Source organism: Bison bison, unplaced genomic scaffold (genome assembly GCF_000754665.1).
Source record: "Bison bison bison isolate TAMUID 2011002044 unplaced genomic scaffold, Bison_UMD1.0 scf7180017864146, whole genome shotgun sequence".
NCBI lineage: Eukaryota > Metazoa > Chordata > Mammalia > Artiodactyla > Bovidae > Bison > Bison bison.
Genome location: NW_011494718.1, coordinates 3120317 through 3136923, shown reverse-complemented (window position 1 = coordinate 3136923; position 16607 = coordinate 3120317). Strand labels below are relative to the sequence as shown.

General features: G+C 44.3%; 1 protein-coding gene across 1 annotated transcript in view; it reads left to right on the top strand.

Moving 5' to 3' along the window:
- KIAA0922 (KIAA0922 ortholog) overlaps positions 1-16607 on the top strand; it is a 174153-nt gene that overhangs the window by 135254 nt on the left and 22292 nt on the right. The window contains exons 20-25 of the mRNA XM_010840798.1: positions 1507-1649; positions 3371-3557; positions 3757-3942; positions 4568-4717; positions 5042-5643; positions 12373-12521. Of these exons, the coding sequence (XP_010839100.1) occupies positions 1507-1649; positions 3371-3557; positions 3757-3942; positions 4568-4717; positions 5042-5643; positions 12373-12521 (1417 nt within the window). The remainder of the gene's footprint in view (positions 1-1506; positions 1650-3370; positions 3558-3756; positions 3943-4567; positions 4718-5041; positions 5644-12372; positions 12522-16607) is intronic.

Below are 16607 nucleotides of genomic sequence, written 5' to 3'. Positions count from 1 at the left end.
TTTTTTTTTTTTTAATCTCTAGTTTCAGAACAGCTGGCAAAAACTTTCTTATTCTTGACTTTCTTTGATGTACTATATGAGTTTATTCTTCTGCAAGTGAATGCTACTAAAAAGAAAGTACACTAAAATAAAGTTCTTAAAAGAGTCTGTTTCGTTAAGCATTTTACCTGATGCTTAGGGCTCCCCTGATAGCTCAGTTGGTAAAGAATTCGCCTGCAACGCAAGTCCCCAGTTCGATTCCTGGGACGGAAAGATCCGCTGAAGAAGGGATAGGCTACCCACTCTGGTGTTCTTGGGCTTCCCTTGTGGCTCAGCTGGTAAAGAATCTGCCTGCAATGCGGAAGACATGGGTTGATCTCTGGGTTGGGAAGATCCCCTGGAGAAGGGAAAGGCTACCCACTCCAGTATTCTGGCCTGGAGAATTCCATGGACCGTACAGTCCATGGGGTTGCAAGGAGTTGGACACGACTGAGCGACTTTGGCTTTCACTCAACTAATGCTGAGTAGAACCGGTAGCTAATGTTCTAATAAGCATGTTAGTGCTCTGCTGACAGGTGCTTCACTTTAAACTCACTCTCTGTTGATGAACTAAGGTCATGGGAAGTCTAGAGTTAAACTTTACCTTATCCCAGCTTCAGCTATCCCAGACTTGAAAGTCTCGGCTTTTTATAGTCGCTAATTTATTCTTGGTAGTTTCTGTATTGAGAGACACAGTATTTTTCTGTAAACAATATCAATCATCTAACATCACTTAAAGGCTTTTAAATGGTTCAGTAAAGGCTGTAGTCCTTTAGATGCAGATGGAAAGCTATCTCAGTGTGTTCTGTGTAACTAGGAATGAATTCTCTGTCTGCTTCTACCGTTTACATTAATGATAACTGCCTTTCAGTGCATCATTTAAACATCATTACCACTTCTCCATCCTCAGAATTATGATTTCCGTTAATGAAAAGGCAAAAGCTAATCTGAATTACTGTTTGATTAATAAGAACTTGAGTACATTCTTGCTATTTGAGGGCTGCTATTTTAAATCTTTGGTTCAAAATATAGGGTGGCATTTCATTTCTAGAAATACCCCTAAGGAAGAATTGCTTATAGTCAACAATTCCTGTGGAAACTTCTTAATTCACCCTGTAAACAGTTTTATCAATTTGTCTACATTTATTAGTATTTTTCTGTGGCTCCCAGTTTACTCACCTTTGTCACTTGGATGTCTGATCACCGTCCTGGTGCCTGGTTAGAAAAATGCGGGTTTCCATTCTTGGGTGGAAATTGGAGAGTGATCACGGTCATTTGCTCGTTTTTGCCCAATTGGCTTGCCTTGACTCTGGTGCGTTTAGCAGCTTCTCTGCTCCGAGATGGCTGGAGATGCCATACTATTTAAGTTGATTTTTCCCCAAAACTTTAGAAATGCTTTTTGGCTAATGAGGAATATTTAAATTCAAGGGCATTGTATGCTGTAACTCTGTTGCGTTGCCTTTTTGTTTGTGTCTGCTGTCTCTGTAGGAATAACTTGACTGTTATCGACATGATTGGTGTGGAAGGATTTGGGGCGAGAGAGCTACTGAAAGTGGGTGGAAGACTGCCTGGCACCGGGGGCTCACTGCGGTTTAAGGTGCCCGAGTCCACGCTGATGGACTGCCGGCGACGTGAGTCTGTGCGTCGTCTGTGCACGGCGCTTGGGCCGGGGGCTGGGTGCTGAAGCCAAGGGTGCTCAGGTGGGGGGCTGGGTGCTGAAGCCAAGGGCGCTCGGGCAGGGGGGCTGGGTGCTGAAGCCAAGGGCGCTCGGGCAGGGGGGCTGGGTGCTGAAGCCAAGGGCAAGAGGTGGTTATCAGAGTCTTTAACAGTTTACAGTAATTCGTTGTACAGATGCAAGTAATTCAATCAGGCAGGCATTTGAGCATATGTAGTCTGGTACCACTTGGTTAGGAAACAACAGTTTAAATGTGTAACCCAACTTAAATAATAGATGGTAGTTGGGGGGAGTATAATGTTAAGTTCCCAATAGTGTTAAAATATAAGACCAGTCTTATGAAACTGTTAATTTTGTTATCTGTTACCTAATCATGGAAACTCACACCAGATGTCAGTGGAGAGGGGCTTAAGGGAGAGCTGCCCAGTAGCACCGCGCACGTTCTGCAGTGATGGAGATGCTCTGCGTTTGTGCCGTCCAGTGCGGCAACCACGTGCCACACGTGGGTGATGGGCGCTTAAAACAGAGCTCGTGTGACTGAGAAACTCAGTGTTCAAGTCTATTTAAAGTGGCCATGTGTGTCCAGTGGCAACTATATCAGGCTATGCAGATTTAGAAATTTATTTAAGTGTTCCATTAGAAATTTCTAAATTTTGCATGTATTTAAATGCTTCTAAAGTACTTAAATTAGTTTTAAGAACTTCCTCAGGAACTGAGACAAAAGTCAAACTGTAGATATAAAATGTTTTTGATAAATTCTGTCTTGTTTTCCTACTACTATTTTTAATTTTAGGACACACTGAAAGCATTTTAGAGTAACAGTATATTTCCCATGGAGAAAACTGGTGAAACCTTTGGATAACTTGTAGAACTATTTTAATGCCTGATTGGATTTTTTTTATAAGAAAACTGTGCCAAATGAGCACTGTCTGAAAAGATTAGCCATTTTGCATTCAAAATCTTCATCAGTGTTCTTTAAATCATTCCTTCACTTACTCATTGAATAGTTTAGAGTTGACCTTAAAAGCTAGAATTAAGGAAGAATATAAAAACTGTGGAACCAGATAAAATGTTAGTCCTAATATGGAATAGATTGTAGATTATGGATATATAGGAATATTTTACAAACTGATACTTCCTCCCTTTTTAAATGCCCAGTATGAAATGTGCTCTCACTTATTTACAAAGATTTTGCTGCTTCCTGCCCTTCACGTAATGAGAGTTTTAACCATATTTCTCATGTCTGTGGTGTGTTTACACAGAAGCGCACACACCTTCCTGACTGGCCCTGTTGGGTTTGAAAGGATCCTGGGTGCCTGTTAGCTCTTGGTAAATCCAAACTAGGAGGCTTCTGAGAAGAATGAAATCTTCTACCTTCACCTTTAATAAGTAAAAGAACAAAGAAGAGGTTTTGGTTACTTTTGGTACCTAGGCAGGTCACTTAACTTAAGAAAAATCTTAATGAGTTAAGTATTTTTATCATATCTTGGTAATATAGCAGCATCTAGAACTGTTCTAGAAATTAGTTAGGAATCATGCTTTGAGGTTATATTGAATTTTTCTGCATTTTAGTCATGTAGATCATGCTTTGTTAATTCTGTAAATGATTCAGTAAATTATTTGAAAATAAATTTTGCAGTTCATCTGTACTAAAATCTCCATTTTCATCCTCCCTAGAACTGAAAGACAGCAAGCAAATTTTATCAATTACGAAGAACTTTAAGGTTGAGAATATTGGACCACTTCCTATAACTGTGACATCTCTGAAAATTAATGGGTATAACTGCCAAGGTTATGGATTCGAAGTGCTGGACTGTCATCAGTTTTCCTTGGGTCCCAACACGTCCCGCGACATCAGCATCGTGTAAGCACTGGGTTTCGACTTCAGTTCGGGGGTGCATTCACTATACTGTGGGGAAAAGCTTTGTCACTGGTAAGATTGTCTTAAGTTGTTTTCATGTAAACAGTTGTCTTGTAGAGGTAAAAATTCTGCTGTCATTAGGATTGTTTTGTGCCTAAAGTGAAAACCATCAGAAGTTCATAACGATGCCTCTTGTCGTCAGGTTTACTCCGGACTTCACGTCTTCCTGGGTCATCCGCGAGCTGACTCTGGTCACAGCGGCAGACCTGGAGTTCCGCTTCACTCTCAACGTGACCCTGCCTCATCACCTGCTGCCGCTGTGTGCAGACGTGGTCCCGGGACCCAGCTGGGAGGAGTCGTTTTGGAGGCTCACTGTCTTCTTCGTTAGGTAGGCCACCCCTGCTCCACTGCGCCTCCTCACCAAGGGAGACGCCATCCAGCCGAGCTGCAGGGAATGTATGTGGCCTGGCAGAATCGAAGCATAGGGATTGAGTGGATTACGTTGCTTTGAGAACCCTGACAGTCATGAAGTAGGCGAAGTGGTTCCCGGTGAGCTTTAAGAGAACAGAGAACTAAGTGTAGGAGAGCTCGAGGATCTGAGAGTGTAACAGACAGTTGCACTCCAAGTATGTTCATTGGCAGTCCCGGGGAAGATATAGATGTTGTGTATAACGTTTAAGATATATGCACATCACCTATGGTATATGGTGTTATTAGCTTAGGGCAATGGCAGTTTGAGATTACAAGACTAGAATGAGTCTTTCGGATGTGATTTTTATCCTGGAAAAATCTATAAAAATTGAATTGAAATGTCAGAATGATAACTATTCACCTGTTTAGAAATTTTGCTTCTTGAAATTGTGAGACATCAGAAATTTTAATGTCGTACGTCTTATAGAATCTGAGTAGTGTCTCTTTAGACGTCTCCCACCACTCATTCCCTTCTTGTAGAGCTTGTCTTTTTAATGCTACTCAGAACCAGGCAGGAATGAACGTGTTGCTTTTGTCCTCAGTCTGTCCCTGCTGGGTGTGATTTTAATAGCCTTCCAGCAAGCACAGTACATTCTGATGGAGTTCATGAAAACGAGACAGAGACAAAACGCCAGCTCCTCTTCGCAGCAAAGCGCTGGTCCAGTGGATGTAATCAGCGCTCATTCTCACAAGTAAGGGTTCTTGTCGTGGGGTGGGGGAGATGGTGGCAGGTCTCACTTTTGATATTACTTCTGATTTTATGCTAAGGTGATATACCTTTAGAGTCTGTACAGTTCTCCTCAAGTCCTTGTGTGGCAGCTAAGCCGTCCCTTCTGGGATATGCTAGACTTCATGTAAGGGCTCTGTTTGTACCTTGTGGAGCTTGAATGAAAGGTGAGAAGCCCTTAGTACACCCCGCCCCCACCATACTGACTGCGCCGTCTTTCTCCTGCAGTTGGAGAGGAGAGGTTTGTTCAGCTTGCCTTCATGTTAAATGTTTTTCTTCTTAAATTCAGAAGCAACTGCAAGAACTTTCTCGATGCCTACGCCCCCTCCGACAAAGGCCGAGGGAAGAGCTGCCTTCCAGTCAGCAGCCCGCAGAGCAGGACCCAGAATGCGACGAAGAGGAGCCCGGCCACCTGCGGCCATTCCCAGAAGAAGCACAAGTGCTCAGTGTACTACGGGCGGCACAGAGGCGGCGTGGCCGTGGCGAGCAGCGCCGGCGCCCCCTCGGAGGACAGGCCAGCCCCGGCCAAGGCGGGCGGGTGCCCTGCAGGGGTGGGCGAGGCCTGGGTGGGCCTCAGGTGCGCCGGGGGCCTGAGCGCCAACCTGCAGAAGAGCTTAGCGCTCCCCAGGAGCTTCCTGGGTAAAGACGAAAACACCCTGAAAAGCGCAGTTGCTGCCAGTAGCCCTTCTTCCGAGTGCCACGTGAAGGAGGGAGCACAGACGTGTGTGTTTCCTAAGGAAACGGACTTTCAGGTTTCAGAAAGCGTAGCTGAGCTCAAGGAGCGAGAGGTCTGTCCCATGAAGACCCCCAAGAAACTACCTGAAAATCATTTGCCGAGAAGTTCACCTCAGTGCCAGTCAGACTTGCCAGACATTTCCAGGAAAAATAACGGTAATCTTTTCCTCCTCCTCCTCGGTGGTTCTTCTCTCTGTCTGTCTCCAGTGCGTTCTTGGTGCAGTTCGTTTCCCCCTATGACTTCAGTTCGAATTGTGGCTGTTGAATTTTTAGTTCGTGCCTTAAGTTTTATTGGCGCAGGTGTAAATATTGAAATACTTTGCTCGATGGAAAGTGTAGGGTGGGACACCAAGTTTTTAGAGCTTTGCGGTTAAGTTTACTTTTCTAGTACATTCGTTGGGATGATGCAGATATCATGTTTTATTGTAGGACACCTATTCCTAAGTATCTTTTATCTTGGCCTTTCAGACTGTTTCAAAGATCAATCAACCTATGCTTCTGATAGAATGAAACTTGCCAACTTCCTGGGCTTAACAGCTGCCCCCATAGCATGCTGCTCATCCCTGGTTCTTCTCTACTTGTGTGCTTGTTTTTGTGTATCCATCTTGACCATTTTAATAAGCACATTTCTGTTCCCTTCAGCAGTCGGATTTTTGACACTTTTTAATCTTAAAGAATTTGTTACCTCTGATCTTACTTGAAACAGCAGAATATAAATAACTTCATATTTTTCACTCCTTGATATTATAGAGGAAGTCATATATTGGGTGATGCTGACGAGCTTTATGCATTTAACGGGGACAAAAACTCCAAGCTGAATTTTAAATGTTCCCTCAAAGGACATTTCTAATTTGAAAGGAAGCCGGGGTGCTCTGAGGAGGACATGGTTTGGGCCACTTGGATCATTCCTGGTGCCCCTTGTCCGCCCTGCTGGCATTGGCTCCGTGCAGCAGTGTCTGCTTGAGGACTCCTGTCCCCGTGGCCTCTCCCGGCATGCGAGGGTGCCCTCGAATGACGCGCTCAACCACATCTTCATCAAGGCACAGCGTTGCTTGTATGAGGGTGCCGATGGTGGGGCTGTGGGTGCCTGTTCTTCCCTTTCTGTCCCAGATGTTCTCTGCAGCTCAGACTACAAAACTCTTGTGAAAAGGGTGAAATTTTGGAGTGAGTCTAGCTGAGTATTTCTCATTTCATGCGTCACATAGGCCTGAGAACAGTATTTGACATAGACTGACTTTACACAAACTTAAAATCAGACTTGTTTGAAGGAATTGTCGCTCCACAAGTGCGTCTTCTGTGGTCCGTTGCATCTGTCGGACGTCTGTGTAAATGTGCCTGCTGTGTGCAAGGGCTTGGTCTTGCAGGTGGATGGATGGACCTTCTGCTGCGTCAGAGCACTTTGAAGGGTGTGGACCTTCAAATGAGAAATTGCCAGGAGGGTCAGAGGATTCAGGTCCATGCTCCTGGATCCTTGTCTACTTCTTGCTGTTCAGTTCCTGTATAGAGCCTAGATGACCATGTAATATCTAATAGCACTCAGGAAGAGTGAATAAATTAAATAGAGGAGCCCACAAACATAGAATTTGCTTTTGTATCCTTATAGATTGTAGATGGTTACTCCCCGCCGTCCCCAAACCTTCCTGCCCTGTGCAAATGACTGGTATGTTTAGGATGCTTTAAATGGAAACAAATCTCTCACTTCAAGAATTTTTTAGAAACTGTTCTTTGGCTGACTTGTCAGCCTGTTAAGCAGTGTCGGGGTGATTGTGGGTCAGATCAGAGCAGGGTTGATCAAAGATCTGTGACTTTTCACCATGTTCGTATCAGCAAATTCAAAGGTGCTAATTCACAGGCCTGTATTTCTCCCCAGAATTAATCTGTCAGCAAGAGGCTCCTCACAGGGAAACCCATTCACTGACATGTATTTGGTTCTGTCTTCTCTTTACATCACTATTGTAGGAAAATATCAAAGAGGTTAATAAGGAAACAAATGGCCCACCATTAATTTGTGATTTAAGCATTTTAAAGAATTGAGAATTTTAAAAGTAAGAACGGACTGAGAAATCTAGGGCAGGAAAAGTGTAGTTTAAAGATAGGATTGGGGTTTATGGTAATCCTGAGGGTTCAGGGTTCTCTTGTCAGATATTAAAGGATGGCATTGTGATAAGCTGGCAGATGGTGACAGGCGGGGAGTCGTCATGTATAAAGAATACTCAAGAATGAGAAAACCAGAAGTGTTAGACCCTTCTGAGTTTTCACTTCCAACTTGGGAGCATCAGTTTTTTTTCTGTCTTGAAAAGGATTTCACTTTGTGTTTCCGTCTTAAGATCCTTTCTAGAATCTGAAGAACATAGCTTCAGTCTTGTGAGCTGAACTCAGCCCCCCAGGAGCCTCTTGGGAGTGGAGGTACCACTCCGCTGAAACCAGTCAGCATCCGGGCCGTGTTCTCCTCCCAAAGCGCCCAGACGTTCTTAGAAACACGCCTAGTGACAAGACGGCCTTTGGGAAGAGGGTCTGGGGAGGCGGCCTGTTTGCCGAGAGCACCGAAAGTGGGGTCCTGAGCCCGGTGGGACTCCGGAGCGCCTGAGCGCTGTGCCTTCTCACTCTGAGGCAGTGCTTTTTCTGAGCGTAGCCTGCTGTATGAGAATAGTCTTCTGAGCTGTGTGTGAATGGCTACATGCTCACCATTATTCTGGAGAAACAGTGTTTTCTGAGTAACAGAAAATGTGTCATCCCTTTCATGCTCTTTCTTCTGCTTCCTTCTGAGAGGCCTGTAGTAAATAATAAATTAAAATTCGTGATAGACGTGCAGTCTGCCGACAGATTCCTCAGGGCTCTGTTTGACACACTTGTCTACGGCCATCAACCTGTCAAACAGCTGTGAAACAGTGACACCCTCGAAGTGTGTGTTATATGGTCCAGAGTCTCTTGACAGTCTGACAGGAGCAGGGCTTTATGTGTAGTGTAAATAAGTGATCTTTTGAAATATATCTCTTTTCAAATGTTTGTAACTATTATTTTTTCATTATATGATCAAAATAATGTAGATTTAAACCTGGGGACCAATCACTCCTGGCCTCAGCATGATGAAAGAGGAATATTTGGCAAATTTTTTGTTGTCTCTGCTTGTAATAATGTAAGGGATAATGAACTTTTAAATTTAATACCCTAAAGCCTTGAAATTAACAGTGCTTGGAAGTCTTTAATGAATTGGACAGATACTTACAAAATTTCTGAAATACCAGTATTTTCAGAAATTAAAAAAAATAATTTCATTTATTTAAATACTTACAGATACCAAGAACTAGAAATGAAAATCTAGTGGTTTACTCAAAATACAGCATACAACTAGATTTGATACAGCTCAGAAAAAGCACTGCCTCAGAGTGAGAAGGCGCAACGCTCAGGCACTCCAGAGTCCCACCGGGCTCAGGACCCCACTTTTGGTGCTCTCGGCAAACAGGCCGCCTCCCCAGACGCTCTTCCCAAAGGCTGTCTTGTCACTAGGCGTGTTTCTAAGAACGTCTGGGCACTCTGGGAGGAACGGCGAGAACACGGCCCAGATGCTGACTGGTTTCAGCAGAGTGGTACCTCCGTTCCCAAGAGGCTCCTGGGGGGCTGGGTTCAGCTCACGAGACTGAAGCTATGTTCTTCATAGCTTCAAAACTCTGAGCAGGATTCTGGCCCATTCCTTGTTTCTATTCTTCGATTGTTTTTTATTTTTTATCTTCCTTTTTATCTTCTTTTGTTCTTTATCTCTGTGGCTCAGACATTCCTGCTGTGGCAGAAGAGCGTGTGAGCCCGTGAGCCCGCACACTCAGTAGCATGCCCGGGGGTGGCTCCATTTTTAGAGCCAAGTATATGCTCACGGTTATTTCTGAATTCTTGAGTATTGCCATGTTAGAGTTTCTGGAAGACCAAATTTGAATTCGTTTTATTATTGGTCCTGATACACTCCAAAGGGTCACAAAGAGTCAGACACAACTGAAGTGACTTAACCCGCCTGATTCTTAACCCCCACAGTAGGTATTAGCAATTTTCTGAGTCTGTGCTTTATCCCTTTTAAGGGGTGGTTTAGTGTTAGATATTAAGTTTGGATCCTTTCTAAGAAACTTTGATGTCTGATACTTTTAGTACTGTTCTTGGCCTGAAGAAAACTTGAGGAAAATAATTTTCTCGTGAATTAAGGTTCTAGGAAATTCATGGCACATTTTTAGAGAATAACTGTATTCTGGTCACATGGATGGCTTCAGGAACCCAAAGTGATGTCTTTGTGACATTATTTTCTGTTTCAATCCTGTCTCCCTTGCTCTTGGCTCTTTCTCAACTCCTTCGTGGTGCTAGATATTTTTTTTAAATTAATTCTAATTCGAGGCTAGTTACTTTACAGTATCGTGGTAGTTTTTTCCACACATCAACGTGAATCAGCCACGGGTATACATGTGTCCCCCAATCCTGAACCCCGCCTCCCACCTACCTCCCCATCCCATCCCTCTGGGTTGTCCCACAGGTGCTGGATATTTCACCGGTGGGTGTCTCACACCTGATCTGTGTTGCAGAGGATTTCATGTTCCCCGCATGTTTATAGCTACATAATATTTACATAATTTTCCATTAACAAAATAAAAGAGCACTTACCTTGTAAGTGTTACTGATACAGTGGGTGCCTCTTGCCTTGAGTCAGCTTGATGTGCAGCTTCAAGGTTGCAGAATCTGGAGGGCATTTGACTGCTCTCCTTGTCTGTGTTGAGGGCCTCGTGCTGCCCCGGGCCCCTCAGCGAGCAGATGACAGCCTGTAGCCTGCTCGGCTGCGGTGTGTTTGCAGGCAGGCATCTACACTTCCCCAGGTGGCCAGGGTGTTATGAGGGACTCTTCCTTAAAGAAGAAAGGGGAAGGTATGAAATCCTTTCTGACTCATATTAGTGTCTTGAGGCCAGTTATCATGGGGCTGAGGTTGATTTACCTTATTTTGAAGTCAAGGATAGAAGAAGAAACACACTTAGGAATGAAGTTACTTGGAAGAACAACGGAGAGATCACATTTTCAGATGGCGGGTTTGATCCCTGAGTTGGGAAGATCTCCTGGAGAAGGAAATAGCAACCCACTCCAGTATTCTTGCCTGGAAAATCCCATGGGCGGAGGAGCCTGGTAGGCTGTAGTCCATGGGGTCGCAAAGAGTTGGACACGACTGAGCGACTTCACTTTCCTGCTGATGCCGACCTTGCCTCGTGAGTGGCTCGAGCCCAGTTCTCACCCGAGGGTGCTGTTCCCCTGGCAGAAGGGCATCTCCTGCAGGAAGACACCCTGTCCTCCCGTCGTTCGTGTGTCTGTCCGTGATGACCCTTAATATTTTTGTCTTTTCTGGTTGCACCTTTTTAACAGTCACTCAGGGCAGGTGGATAAGGTGTGTTTCATTTCATATTTAAGAAAACTGTAGCTCAGACAGTTTAAGAGACTTACTTCTGATCATAAAACTGCTGCTGCTGCTGCCAAGTCACTTCAGTCATGTCCGACTCTGTGCGACCCCATAGACGGCAGCCCACTAGGCTCCTCTGTCCCTGGGATTCTCCAGGCAAGAACACTGGAGTGGGTCGCCATCTCCTTCTGCAGTGCATGAAACTGAAAAGTGAAAGTGAAGTCGCTCAGTTGTGTCCGACTCCTAGCGACCCTATGGACTGCAGCCCACCAGGCTCCTCCATCCATGGGATTTTCTAGGCAAGAGTACTGGAGTGGGGTGCCATTGCCTTCTCCATCATAAAACTGATCAGTGTCTGAATCACGTCCATAACCCAGGAGTTTACCTCCTCCTCCAACTTAAAAAAAAATTGCATGTTAGATCCTGGTCGAGGAACTAAGATCCCACAAGCCACATGATGCAGCCAGAAAAAAGCTTTGGTAAAATAAACAAGCTGAAAGTTACCATTTTAAATTATGAAGCTCAGTGACGTGAAGTCCATTCACATCATTGTACAGCCGTCACTGGAAACCATTGGTTTCCAGGGCTTTTTTATCCTCCCAATAAAGCCATCAAGCAGTGACCACTGAGCTCTGTCCCCTCCAGTCCCACAGCCACCATTCTCCTTCTTATCTCATGAATTTGACATCTCTAGGTCCCTCAGACAAGTAGGATCACACAGTATTTGTCCTGTGACTGGCTTATTTCACTCAGTACAGTGTCTTCCCTGGTGGCTCAGATGGTGAAGAATCTGCCTGCAATGCAGGAGACCCAGATTTGATCCCTGGGTCATGAAGATCCCCTGGAGAAGGAAATGGCAACCCACTCTAGTATTCTTGCCTGGAAAATTCCATGGACAGAGGAGCCTCATGGGCTACAGTCCATGGGATTGCAAAGAGTCAGCCACGGCTGCGCGACCAACACTTTGACTTGATGATGTCTTCAGTGTTCCCGTGTTGTGTCGTATGCTGGAACTTCATTCCTTTTTCCCCTTTCTTAACCGTTTTTGTTTGTATGTTCAGCAGTGCTGATTATATTCGTATTGTAGTGTGATGAATCATCCTGTTTAAAGCTAATGGTGTTCCATGCTATTTACCACATTATCTTTATCCATCCATTTGTCTGTGCTCAAATTTGGGTTGTTTCTACCTTTGCGCTTTTATAAACAATGCTGCAGTGAGTAGTGGTGTGTCCCTCCTCTTTCTTCCCATGACCTCTCTTAATGACTGTTTGGAGAACTCGATATAAGTGCATTTTCACCTGTAAACAAGATAAATTTTTAGAGCGTTCATTGTGGATGTCAGAAACAGCCCTTAAGTCTAAGCCTCATCAAATCAAATGAGATTGTGTGGTGTAGGAATGAAATTTAACTTTGGGGAATGTGAATGGAAATAATTAGCTAGAAATTGAATCATTTTTATTTATTCAAGGGAATAACCAGCAAGTGCCTGTCAAGAATGAAGTAGACAATTGTGAAACTTTGAAAAAGGTTGACACAAAGTCTTCTTCAGAGAAGAAGATTCACAAAGCAGCTAAAGAAGACGGATGTTCTGAGAAACAGGACATACCTTCAGTCGAGGTCTGTATCCATTTTTTTCTTGCCTTTTAGAACAAAACCCAGTTTTAGGGCTTTAAGTTGCAAATATCTGTGTAATAACTCTACATTTGTATTTCATACTTTTTCATACTTTTCAAAGAGGATTGTTATATATTTTGACTTCACATGGATAATTGGTGAGGTGATGTGTTCAGAAAATTTATCTTCTAATTCTATAGGAGATACTAAAATAATTTTTGATGACATCAGATAGCTTTTATTTGCAAGAGAAGCTGTTCTTAAGCAAAATGGGTTAACTCCTGGGTAAAATTGGTAGAGTAGAACCAGGTCACATATATCTTCTCTCTAACTGTTACCCAACATCCTTTTTAAGGGCAGAGTCTTGGTGATTAGAAGCATAAGCCAGTGTCCCACAGGAGAGGGATGTCCGTCTAGCTTCAGTGTGTGGGCCCTGGCAGGATAGACTCCCAGGAGAGAGAGCAAAGCTTGGGTACTGTCCCACCGTGTAGACCACAGCAAAGTGTCTAAAAAGCAGAACCCAGCCTTGGATCTGATAGGAACCAAAGTTCCCAGATAAAGGTGGGAAAGGGATTTAGGAGGATTTACCTGCTTTACCTCAGAACAGAGCTGTCTATGTATTAGCACAGGCACAGTGGGAAAAATAGAATTGCAACTCTGCAGATATACTGTAGGAAAAATGAAGAAAAGGAACAGAAAGTACCAGAAATAGACCAAGGTTCCAATCCAGAAAACCTATCCAGAGACATGAAGGGAACTTTGAGAACACCTCACACAGTAGACTGAATTCAGTAAAACACAAGCTCTTAAAGGCAAATTAATAGGTGAGGATGTAGTTGGAAGAGGTGTATGGCAGTGGCTGAAAATTACTTATTGAGCCGAAGGAAAGGCTTAGAGATAACCAGAGTGAATGTGGAGGAAACATCTTAAGAGACTGAAGATTTTAGGGAAAAGATGATAATAGATAGGGGGAAGTGAAGTGAAGTGAAGTCGCTCAGTCGTGTCCGACTCTTTTCGACCCAGTGGACTGTAGCCTGCCAGGCTCCTCCCTCCATGGGATTCTCCAGGCAAGAATACTAGAGTGGGGTGCCATTTCCTTCTCCAGGGGATCTTCCCGACCCAGGGATTGAACCTGGGTCTCCTGCATTCCAGGCAGACGCTTTAACTGCTGAGCCACCAGGGGGACAAAGACAAAAACAGTCCAATGTAAAAGAACGATTGTCTCAGTAAGTGACCCAACAATGGATCAGAAAAGTATTCAGCGATGTGATAGAAGGAAAGTTTCCCAATGTGATGGTAAAACCGAATTTAAAGATTCAGAGACACTGTCTGTACACCAGAAATGCTGATCCGTGATAATAAACGTAGGCACATCCTGGTTAAGGTGTTGGACTTAAAGCTTAAAGAATTGTGCAGAGAAGACGGGAAATAAATATACATATGTCTATGGCCAATTCATGTTGATATATGGCAGAAACCAATACAGTATTGTAAAGCAATCGTTATCTGATTAAAAATAAAAAATTTTAAAGAAAAGGCAGGAAAAATCAAACACACACCTAGGTTTGCCTCTGACTTTGTAGAAGCATCTAACATCTGAGAGCAGAAGTGCTCTCTCCTTGAGACAGTGAAAATGTGAACAGGAACGTTATGTCCAGGGAAGCTTGCACTCAGGCTCAAAGGCAGTAAACACACATCTGTAAACGCAAATGAACTTGGCAGCCTTGCTTGAAAAACGAAGGTAGTGAAATTTAGGCACCCAAGATAAAAATAAAGATAGACTCAGGATCGAGGAAGCAGTGTTAAAGATCTTTTGAGGTTTCTTCCTATTTTATATCCAGAACTAAGGCTGAACAGTTGTCAATTATGGTTGCAGAACAGAATTCAAATATTAAAACTTTAATGAAGCAGAAATAGAAATAAAATCAGCAAAAACAGGAGGTGGGATTGAAAGATGAGTGTAAAGTAAGTTTTAATTTTCTCTTTCTTGGTAGCGAGCCAATTTTGTACAAAACTGAAGCATGTAGTTTGAAAGGGTGAGAACCTACAAAATGTGCTTCACCATCTTCCTCTTAGCCTTAGAGACATCCTTGGGGAATTAATGCCTCACGTGGAAAAGAAACATGTATTGAAAGTTGCATTCCTTTGGTTCTACTTGATTTTCTTCTGTTAGGTTCAAATAAAATTGAGCCTTAAGTTTTTATTTAAAACCAATACAATATGGTAAAGTAATTAGCCTCCAATTAAAATAAATTAAAAAATAAAATAAAATCACGAAAAAAACAAAAATGCATGGTGTTAGTTTTCTAAATTACTCCCGTCATCTGTCCTGCCACCCTTATGTACCTATAGGTTTTGAAAAGTCATGTTAAAAAATAAGGTTTGCTAAATAATCAATGGGAGAACTGGGTTATTTCTCAGTGGTGGGATTTTGCATGATTTCTTTTTTTCTTTTTTATACTATTCTGTTTTTGTTTAAACTCTATAAAAAGCATGAATTTTTCACTGAAGTAAATGAGTGTGATACCATATAAGAAAATCACAGACATTCCAAGCCAGAAATTTGTGGTCTGTCGAGAAAGACAAGCTATTTCCATGTAGTCAAGTGCTCAGGTCAGCGCATTGTCACAGGGGTTTCAGAGGTGGGAACATCGGCTTAGCCTGCAGGGCTGTGGAAGCCCCGAGCAGTAAGGAGCTTGTGCAGGGGGTGTTCGGAGAGCCTGGGGAGGGCAGATGGGCACCCGGCACACGGGACCCTGAAGCGCGGTCGGGAGCCACAGCGAGGGAATTGTCTGACCAAGAAGCAGCGCAATCAGGAGGGGAAGTGGGGGAGGCAGAGTCAGAGTCCAGCCAGCTTGCCAAGGCCTTTCAGGCCGACTCAAAGTGTAGATTTTAGTCCCTGAATCTCAGTTGGATTCAATGAAGTAAGTGAGCACAGGCCCTGGGAAGGGATGCTTGCCTGCTCAGGAATTCCAGGATCAAATTTTTAAAAGCACTCTGGCCCAAACAAAAAGTCTCTTTGGAGGATTTGGCCTGTGGGTGGCCCGTTTGGGGACCCTGCTGCAAATCATGAGAGCTGTTGAAGGGTTCTGCCCTGGGCAGGGTCGGGGGCTGGTGAGGCAGGATGACAAACGGAAAACAACCTGCAGGCTGCCGTCTTCGTGAAGGTCGTGATTGAGGATCTTTAAATTCAGTTTCATAAAGGTGGCGAAGTGCCTGTGATGAAGAGCCAGTGTGGCGGTTTAGCACGTGCTCGAATGAATGTGTGAATAGGGCATTTCTGCAGGACCAGTCTGGGTGTTTTGGAGGCTGGGTTGGGGGTGGCAGGGATGGGTGCCGGCTCTCTTCTCACCAGGACGCTGTTCCTCTGCTGGGCGGTGTGATGTAATCAAGGCCGGGCTTGGCAGGAGTGGGTGTACAGGATGGGACAGTGTAGGAGACAGACCTCAGGACTTCTGAGGACCTCAGTGCTTGAAGGAGAGGAGCCATTTGCAAAAATAGGTCCAGGGTTTGAAGTCTGGGGAACTAGAATTTGGGGAATCGGGACTTCCCCAGTGATGCGTTCCTGTTCATTTCAGGGCAGTGTTGCCTAGTGGTTAAGCGGCATGGTTTTTTGTTTTTGTTTTTTTGCAGCTGATGTGAATCCAGCCCCTCTTACTCCTTAGTGTTGGGTGAGTTACTCAACATCAGTTTCCTCATGTGAAACATGAGAGTAGTGATGGTGTTCCTACCTCTTAGGGTCTCGAGGATTAGAGGAGTGACTGTGATAAGTGCTTGGGACGGCAGCCCTTGGGAAGCACTGCCCAGTAGTTAGAATCAAGGAGGTGACAGGTGTGACCATGATCACTGCCAACAGAGGGGAGGCCAGACGGGCACGGGAGCACCCAGTGGGTGGGTAATGTGGAACTGGAGCCGCTGTTGCGAGGCAGGCCCAGGGCCCGGGACTCGGGAGCGTCCCCGTGGAGGTTAGCATTGAAGGTGATGTCAGCTCTCTGACGCGGACACCGAGGCCAGCGGCCTGAGTCTGCTTGACGGGGCGAGTGGGACAGACAGACAGCAGGTGAGCTGGCTGGGCCACAGAGACAGGAC